General features: G+C 39.3%; 1 protein-coding gene across 2 annotated transcripts; it reads right to left on the reverse strand.

Moving 5' to 3' along the window:
* Positions 1-342: 342 nt before the first annotated feature.
* Positions 343-7,779, reverse strand: LOC111251910 (ras-related protein Rap-2b-like). Of its 2 annotated transcripts, none has more exons than XM_022809024.2 (5): positions 7,360-7,779; positions 6,334-6,465; positions 5,246-5,425; positions 3,305-3,510; positions 343-2,653 (listed from the first exon to the last, which is right to left on the reverse strand). In XM_022809024.2, the coding sequence occupies exons 2-5, from the start codon at positions 6,440-6,442 to the stop codon at positions 2,447-2,449; spliced, it is 702 nt and encodes a 233-aa protein (XP_022664759.1). In that variant the 5' UTR covers positions 6,443-6,465; positions 7,360-7,779; the 3' UTR covers positions 343-2,446. The 2 variants fall into 2 exon arrangements, with proteins under 2 accessions (XP_022664759.1, XP_022664758.1); XM_022809023.2 differs by having other exon boundaries at positions 6,334-6,470; positions 7,360-7,777.
* Between the last annotated feature and the right edge of the window lie 2,454 nt (positions 7,780-10,233).

Below are 10,233 nucleotides of genomic sequence, written 5' to 3' on the forward strand. Positions count from 1 at the left end.
AACAGAAACCGTAACGGCCCCACGTGCTAAAAGCAGAGTGAACTGTTAAAAGCCGATTGAAAATTATAGCAGAATTGTAGCCGACAGAGTTAAAGCAAGTATGTGCGTGTATTTCGAATAATGACGGAGAGATTTATTGATTTTTGTTCTACTAAAGCTTTGCCAGTCATAAATGAAAATGAACATGGCCTTACTGAGCTGCTAATTAATTATATATATATATATATATATATATATAAGTTAACCCATCCTATTCTATTTGGGCACGGTAATGATTGTAAGATTTTCCTTTCAAACCAAAGTAGGTAGCAAAGTTATAGCTAATAGAAGACCAAGTATATGTCGTATGCAAACGCAATTGTTTTATTAACCCTATTGTAAACTTATAAAAATACAAGCATATTTTATGAACTAGCGACAGTATATCGGTATATAATAATTAGAAATCCGTGCTTTATTTGATCTGCTTCTTTTGAATCCGCTCATTCAATTTATCGGTATATACTTCCTATCTGATTCGCTCTAGCTGATCGTACCGTCTTTTTCTTTGTCAGTGCCTTCGGTGCTAGCTTACTTAGTATAATGAATTTTGGTCAATCTGTGATGATAGTGATGTACTGTTATGCGACCACGCGTAGTTTCGATACCAGTAAAAAGAAACTGCTGGATCTTACCAAGCAGGCAGCCTATTCGCTTTAGTATCGCCATCATGGCCGCTACCTTTATGATTTCACCTTGGTTCTCATTGAATTAACAAACAGCACTTTATCCTCGCGTAATGACATTCACATCCAGAGATTACCGTAGGTAATACTTACGTCGTGAAGACAGCCAATCCCAGATTTATTTATATTAACGCAAAAAAATCACTTATTTTACATCTCTCGTATTTGCCCATACAGCATTTGCTGTGAGTGGATCGACATCCTGATTTAGTATCACCAGTAAATTGTCCTTCTTTATTGTCACAACTGATCTACAATTTAACACTATATTTTACACATTAGAGTTTTTTGCGTATATTATTCTGTGAGTACTTTTGGCCGGATAGGACAATAAATGTATGTCAATATAGTATGTTCTTCCTCTCTCTCTCTCTCTCTCTCTCTCTCTCTCTCTTTCTCTCTCTCTATACATATCCAACCACAGGCACAGAGACACACACACACATATATATATATATATATATATATAGAGATCATCACATTTTGTTACATCACGCGCGGTGCATCACAATGCAAATGTGTACCGACAAATGCTCCCCTGTCACCTTTTTTTCCGTTTGACATAGTCGATCTGCACCTGATTAATTAAAAGCATGTACGCATATATTAAGCTGCGCTTCGTAGACTTTTTTTGAAACCCGACCGAAGAACCAGCTTGTTTACCGTGCTGAACGAGCGTCAGGGGCTTTAATTTCTTCAGTATGATGGCTTTACAATATATTTTCCTAGATATATAAAGTGTTGAGGTTTTTATATATTAATATACAGTCTATTTTATGGCATTGAACGGCAGTGGATACACGTGGCTGAGAAGTACCAAGTGCATCAGTTCTATCTCAATTAGACATCTAATCAGCTACTAGTTTGTACCTGCTATATCAAGAGCCACTAATCACAGAGTATCTACTACAATCCGATCTATTGTTTGGTATACGCCTTAAATGGCCTCAAACAGAAAAGCTCAGGTCTAAAAAAATACATTTTTGTTATTTCCATTACGCTCGAACATAAGTGAAAAACGAACCGACAATATGTGGCACTACAGAATATTTCGAATCAGGCCATTTGTTAATTAGAATTGTAAATAAAAAACCTTCAAAAAAGTGTGCGCTTAAAACAAATACAAAAATATCAGCAGGCAGATGCGTAATATTCAAATACGATGTAATTGAATAAATTATTTAATAAAGGTGTACATATATGTGCTGAAGGCCTCTTTTTTGTATTTTTGGCAAAGTAGCCTGGCTATTCACGGCCACCATTAGTATAGACTTTCTCGTCTTACAATATTAAAGGCGTGACTAATAAAAGTCATTTTCTGGTAGTGACAGACCTTCAATGATGGACTATAGGGCCAGTGGATCGTGTCTATTTTTAGTCCATAGTCCTTCTTAGTGTTTTCCTAAATACGCTTACATTTCCGTGGTCACACATCAATACAGCTGTCCCATTTTGCCGCACGGAACACAGACAAAGCTCCGTCGGCCTTAAATTTTGCCTATGAAAACCGCCTTGGGCGGTATAATGTTCCATTCACAGCGTCACTGGATCTTTTCTAAATGTTCCTTATTAGAGACGGCTAGCCTCTTGACTTTAAGACTAGGACGAATCGTCGGAACATCGGGCTGGCGCACGATGTAAGGTTAGCCGTCAGCACAGATTGTGTATGAGAGTATCTCGACGAATCCAGAGCGTAACGAATTCATATAGGTTAATTTTGATTAGGAGATGTTACAAGAGTTGTGTCTACGGCCAGCGATCTTCGGATCAGAAGGACTCGCGACGAAAGTCGGTATCGAACTCTTGCGTTGTTTTGACTTCTTAGGCTTCTCGGGTAGCTCGTAAGGCACCCCGCAAAGTGTTAACAGCCGATTAAATATATCCACGATGCAACGGTTTTCACGAGCCCAGCAATGTACGAATCCAACCTGTCAGGTTGGAAAATTACGCTTTAAACACTACGTTTCAATAGTGAGATGTTACAAAAATAATCAGATACTCAAGTGTGTCTCAGAGCATCTCAGAGTTTATGCTGTCCAGTTGCTAGTATGGAAACTAACTAATTCCTAGGAAAGGGTTAAAACAATCAATCTACGTATCCTGTTGACTTGGCGAGCCCCAAATGTCTTCAGTCCTGACTTGGCTTCGAAAGACCCGCTGGCCTGGGGTTATTTAGAAGCAGAAAATAAGTACCAGTAAGTAGAGAGAGAATGAATTTTGGTCAAAATTAAAGACGGAATGAAAACAACAATTTTAGGAAGATCTAGTTTTTAGTTTTACAGTGACTTCACCTTACTAGAAATGATCTAGCTAGCTCAGTGCAAACTGGGTCTTTTGTATCAAACGAAAATACTGTTAACCGTATTGGCACCTCTCGCAAAGGGTGTTTGAGGTTTATATTTTCTTCTTGTGATCTCGTTCAGTTCTTATAAGAATTCACGAATTCGTACCTAACATTTTGTGCTATAAGTAGATTTCTGAAGTCGGAGGTGGTGTGATTGGAGTTCTCAAAATGAATAGGGATAATGGGGATAGGGAGCAGGCAGAGTAGTGTATAAGCGGAACATCTTTGTGCGTACCTCCCAGTCGAGAACAGCAAGGGACTCGGCGAGCTCACGGGTGATAGCGCATCGCTCCGGGGACTCTTCGAGCAGGTCACCTTTATTTCCGACTACGACCATCTTAGGCTCTTTTCGGTTCAACTTCAATATCGATTCTCGTAGCTGACAGATCTGCTCGAATGAATCTCGGTTGTTGTACGAGAACACCAAAAGGAAGGCGTCCGCTGTAAGAATTAAAAAAATATACTGTATATATCTATATTTAAGAGCGTGGCAAGCAAAACCATACACTATGCCATCAACTCTTTCACTTAACTTGAAAACGTCCAAAAAAAGGAAATAACATTATTTCTAATATTTGCACGCTTCTTGCAGTTTCAGTTAAAAGATATACAACTTTACACTCCTGTGCAAGCCGTTACCTTCATTCGATTCGATGTAAATGCACGAGAACTGTTTCACCTGTGAGATTCTTTAGACCCTTTGTTAGGGCATTAAATGCTATATTTAAATATATCTAGAACGAAAGCCTATTTCGTTCTCTGAAATAATGTAAACGCAGCTAAATCTTGATCAGCATTATCTAAAAGAACATAGCTTAGAGTCTATGACGATTCCAAGCTGGAACGTTGTACACAGTTCTTTGCCGCGAGCTAAGAAAATAAGGTACCATTCGAGTCTTTTGCCCATCCGTATAGAATGTATCGAGTAATACTAGACTGGTTCTCCTGGGCTGGGTTCGAAAACAGATACACCTGTAGTAAGCTTCTCTCTATTTGAGTGTCTCAGTCAATCGACGAGAGGAGCATATGCCTATAAAGTATAGATCAGTTAACGACAGGAGTAACCGTGTCTGCACGTATCCCTTTTCTCTATTTTACTGACGGTGCATACAAGCAAAGCATTAACCAGAGTATTCCAGACAGTTTCAATGTGACACACATCAGATGCCACGCCTTTTGTGTATAAGAAATTCGGAGTGACTGTACATCTACTACACTCGAAGAACTCAGCAGAGGACGGTGGCAAAAAGAGAAACGACCAGTCGCATATTATAGCGTAATAAATATAATAGTAGATATTGTAGTATAAATAAACTTACTTCATACTTCGGGGATACTTCTCAATGGAGCAATGTGAATCGAGGGACATTCTATAGGACTATACTTAGACACAAGACAAAGCCCAAATTGATAGGCGGAAACCTTTTCCATTTTGCATACGCGCCACATATATGCTTGTAAGCACTGAAGCTTTTGATATATCATCAAAACACCTAGGGGGTAACTTGTACTTCACAAACGTCGTTCACTGTAGAAGTAGCTTGAACAAAACAGCGACGCTGTAAAAATCGTATGAAAACGTACCTACTTGAATTTTACGGCTGTAGGAAACTGGCTGTTGGTGAATTCTGCCAAAACTAATTGAGACAGATGGAGGTTCGAGTCTACACGTGCGACCAAAGAAGACCCCCGTAGAATAATTTTGTTTCCTTGATTTTCTAATCATTAAATTTCCAACATTTAGAGCGGGGAAATAGAGAAGACTGTGGTATTTATTGTGAGGTTATGGCTTTTGAATCATTGCCGCGTTCTAATCGAAAAACGTACACCGATGTCATTTTGAGATGAGAACTATTTTGAAAGGGCTTCTTCTCATTTCAGCTAAAAGATGCTTTATCTCCTATGTTCACACGTGACAAGTGTGCGAATATGTATTTAAGTCTAATGTGAATGTGAATGTACGCTATAATGTGCTAATGTGTTTTGGCCAAACTGAATTGAAGACGCCGTTATACTTCTAGCTTGTAGTCATATAGGCGTACGCCAGCGGATAATGGATAAACTGCAACGTAACAATAAATCCTTATGCTAGAAAAGGCCTTGGACCAAATAACTGGCCAATGCGAGGTCTTCCACTCGTTTCCCTCGATGAAATAGCGCAAATAACATATCTGACCTTTCTGCATATTGAGTTGCTGCTGAGCGGGGAACTCCATAGCTCCTGAGGTGTCGATAATGTCCAGCATTACTGAAGTGCCATCGAATTCCATTTCGCCTTGATGGAATTCCTCTATTGTTGCAGTATATTTCTCAGGCGCTGATCCATATAGAAACTGTTGGACGATAGTTGTCTTACCTGGCACGATTTTAGAAAAATCGAACAAAAAACGGTATAAGCGAATAAATTATGCTACACTTGTCAATACCATTTATGTTGCATTAGTTAGTAGTACACTTTTTTGCGCAGTCTGAATAGTGTCGGCTCACCGTAGGGCATACGAAACTTCCGACGTAGAAACAATTTCATATCAATTGCTAGCCTGTTAACGTTGACTCAGGCACAGAGAAGACATACAAAATTCCCTGGTATTTAAATTTGCTTGCTTCCAAACACTTCTACATGTTACAGCATGGGAAGGTCAATCTTAGATCGCGTTTGCTCAAAGGAGAAGGGGCACTTCATAAAGATTCTACGTTTAGAAAATACTTCTTGTTGATTCATCTTTGGCTTCAGCACGAGATTGAAGACTTGCTTGGTGGTCAACGTACGTTTGGAAGGCCAAAACCAGTAATTGCCATGGATGGCTTGAACTACAACGCTCGAAACAGTAACGTTTATATCAGGCTCTGAGATATTATTCGTACACACCTACCTCAGTCGCTGCTAAGAACCGAAACCTTTCGAAATTAACGTATCCAAACGGTCATTACATAAGTGCTCATACAAAATACATTCGTTGGAGATATTAACGGTTTGAACTCCTTTTCAGTCTAAGACAAACAAATCAATGGAAAATTCTGCCTTTATTTTTCTAAAGGTTGCAAAATGATTCAAGAGAATCTAACGATTAGTTCAGTGCTCTCGAAACTCCCAGTATCGTCCTCTTTAAAAAAATAGTACCACGTTGTCGTTAGCCCCATTTTTACCTAGTGCCATAAAATATCATATAACGGAAACCTAGCAACAGAGAGGTAAGGTTCGCTTAACGAGTCCAATCATAACAAACTGGACATAGCAGTGTCAGCAGCTGATTCCGCGCTTACCAACTTTCGGGGCTCCGAATACGACGAGCGTGAACCGGTCGCGCACGCTGACGAGCGGAGACTCGTCTGTTTCGACCGTTCGGAGCGGTGAATCCAGCTTCTGCGGCATTTTCACTGGTTAGTCGCTTATTCCTTTTCTTATGAGTAGGCAAAGGATAAATATAACGACTATTAATTAGAGGTCATGAAACTAAAACTGCCCCACACAAAGTTTTTTGGCATAGTATGTTCTAGCCAAGTAGAAAATTCGGCTATACTCTACCTTACGCCTAAAACATCGTGGGCGAATAACGCCATAATCCACACCTTTAGAAATATCTGCGATGTAAGACATTTGAGCTAGGCAGTCATTCACCCTACTAAGACCCCGTCAACGAGACTGGCAATCACTCCAAGTCGATCTCAAACTTTCTATGAATATTTATCATCCTAACTTAAACATAAACGCCTCCAACTACAGTAAGCTATCTACTTTTCAAAATGATTTTTTCAAGTAAACTGTAAACTCGAGTAAACCGTGTGGCTTTTCAAATAGTTAGATAAGCTGGTGCATATTACCGACCCGTTCTTCAGTATCCAAAAACGTTCTTTTTAACACAATAACCATGAGGACTCAAAAAAAAATAACGCAGTCTATTAAGCACTTGTGTCGATACTTAAATGCATCATTTATCAGTGAAGATCTTCCGTCAGTAAAATCCAATCGGCAAACTTTGTCGTCCAACATATTGAATTAGCTCTTGTCAACAAACTCCATTTTCAGTCACATGCATAATAAGGCTGGCATTTTTCCAGATTGTTATTACAAACATAGTGCTCTGTATATCCAACAGCCTTACACTTATATACACTGAATAACTATTGAGCCCGATTAGACTGTTCATTAGAGAATTCTTTAATTTAGTTTATTTTAGTTAGGAACCAGGTACTGGAATTTAAAAGTTAACTTAAACAATTATCTTTCCGGTTTTTTTGCCTAGTAGAAAAAGAAGTTAGTATATGCCAAAATGTCTCTGGTAATCATACCTTTGACGAGGAGTTCTTTGATCTTCTACTTGTACAAGGTGATGCACCATTAAGAGACACAACACGTATCAACGGCAGCTTTATTTAGAAGCAAACAGTGCAAGATGGAGCACCGGCGGACCAAAACTTCGGTCACCCAGAGAGAACTACACAATCGTTGAACGAACGAAGCTTGTTTATAGTTTGTGAATTTATCGCTTGCGCTCCTTTATAGGAGCCACGCGGGGCGCCCTCTATGTTTTGCAGGCCACATCGTTTGGCGAGGGAATCCTCGCGTTAGGAGAGGGTCGCCGAATTCCCACAAGAGAAAAGTCGGTAAAACAGAATATTGAGGAACTGGCAAACGAAGAACCACCTTATCACCATGCAACTGGTTGGTGGTTGCGTCGACTGAGGTTAGGGAAAGAATGAGGATTTTACTGGAAACTATGTGAAACGTGCTGCACTTCAATAAAGGCCGCTTTCAGGAGGGGGCAAACTTCCGAGAGCTGTCCGTCCTGCAAATCCGATAGGGCCCCGTCTAGTTTCTTTGACTTTGCGTGAAAGGATTGCTTCTTCCCTAATCGATCTACGACCAATGCATTTGCGTCCACGCCGGGATTCGATGTACAGGGGTAGCAACAAGGAGCTCTAGGAACTCGCACCAAAGCAGAAGTTGTCATGTCTTCGTTTAGGACAAATAACATCAATCGGGACATAGTGACCTGATAGACGTAATGCTGTATACGGCCAGCCGTGGCGTTGCTATACAGATAGAGCAAATCTGCGAAGGATACAGATCAAGATCTATTATGCACAAGCATTCGCCACGGCCTAGATACTGAGTCACTAAAATGTATATTTTGACCATTTGTAGGCGAATCCGACCTCTGTTGCGATGTTATAGAGACGTCATAAAGAAAAGTAATGGTTTGTAAAAGATGTAATTGCTTCCAAAACATAACTGTTATTATATTTAATTACTTATTTCCTATTACTATTGATTAATTTCCTTTTCTTCGACGAAAAAAAAAAAACAATCCAACTAATATATGGCATCTTTGAACATTTGAACCTGCAGCTACTTGTGAAGAGGTTACAGTCAGCGACAGTAATAGAAGGATATTTTCTAAGGAACTGTATATTGCGTTTTCGTAAAACACTATTCTCTCTCAAGCACCAAAATTTGCAATTTTGTCCTATTTTAAAAGTGGTAGTAACAACAAGATGTGGTCGTCTGATGGTGGATCTGGATGCGCTTAGAAAGCGTATTGCAATCTATGCAGATCAAACCTTACAAAAAGAGACCATGAAAAGCAGTAGTAAGGTAAGGTGCAGGTTTCGAAGTTTCAGAAGCCTTAAGCGTCTGAACGTCTGAACGTTGACAATAATCAACACACGCGCTCTAAGTCCACGAATCAAAGTTTTTGGTGGTACGTTTCTTCATGTCTGTTAAGTTCAACTGTGCGTTCTACAATAAGAGCAAAAAGGGCCTAATATGGCGAGCAGTTTCTGTTAATGCAATATGTGTCTACTAGCTACTACTAGTACTAGTTGTATGCGCTCTCTAGCACCTTACGATTGAACCATTGTTCGGTAGGTACCTGAGAAATACCTATAGATTGAATAACTATAAAATATTTGCCTTAGTTATAAACTGGTTGAAAAAAAAAAAAAAAAGGTAAGGTGCAAATAAAGATATCTGCCCATCTAAGTGGTGACACGCATTGTGCGTAAGGTAACCGTTCGCTTACTGAAACGCGCATGTTACGTTAGACATATGGCTAAAATTTAAATACTACCAGTGAAATTCAACGTAATACCTGCTAAATTAGAACGTGGTCAGAAAAACGGGAACAGCGATAAAGATGAATTCCGTACAGATAAATTCTACTAATTATCATATAAAATAATGATTTTTGCCTCCCAAGTATGGCTATATCTAGAGCACAATGTCTGTCGACGACTACGCAGATTTTATGCTCAAGAAATGTTCTTAAATAGTTTTCTCCCTGAAGCGAAGCAACGTTCTATAACGGTGTAGCTTTCAAGGTACATCATATCGCCGCAAGGTGCAGTAGTATACGGATTTCGGTATCATTTGCGGCAATGTAAGACCATATAGCTCTTATGGTTGTATTCAATGAGGACCTTACATCCAGGCCAATAAAGTGAAAGTTTGTGATCGTAAAAGCTGAAAACTCCAGATAGAATTTTACATATACATATATATATACACAGAAATTATATTTTGAAAAACAGATGAAATGTACAGCAAACTTTGCATAGGCGTATACTAGGTATATGACGCCAAGGGCTGCTCATTTACCCAGGTAACGTCCGGTTAGATAGAAGGATTGCAGGACTGTGCGTAGCAAATAAGGGCAGACGAGATAGTTTCTAATCGCAACAGATAAGTTATATCAGTCCTGGCTTTTTCCTTCAGCCTGACAGGTGCGCGCCTTACTATATATAGGCTTCGTGATGTGCAATGGCAATGAAAGAAACAAGTCACCAGAATTTGGTACTTCCTACTCAGCAACAATTATTCGTAAATTTAAATCGAGGGGTGCTGTTGACGGAAATTTTGAGTGTAGATTTAAAACTGGTAGTTTGTCAGCTTCTACCAAAGAATTCTATTGGACAGTACGTGAAAATGAGCAGCGTTTCATTTTACTGGGATAGGTAGTTCTCGCAACAAACATAGTTTATATCTACTACTTTACATAGTTCTGAAGCCGCGCCATGTAAGTTAAATCTTCGAAATAAAGTTGCTCGAAACTTACTCACTTTGGACCAAAAAGTATGCACTTTTCTTTAACAAATCCTAACCACTGATATCAGTAGTTGCAATTTCTGAATTTTACTATTCGTCGAAACTATTTTTTAGGCAGT

Source organism: Varroa destructor, unplaced genomic scaffold (genome assembly GCF_002443255.2).
Source record: "Varroa destructor unplaced genomic scaffold, Vdes_3.0 BEIS01000005.1, whole genome shotgun sequence".
NCBI lineage: Eukaryota > Metazoa > Arthropoda > Arachnida > Mesostigmata > Varroidae > Varroa > Varroa destructor.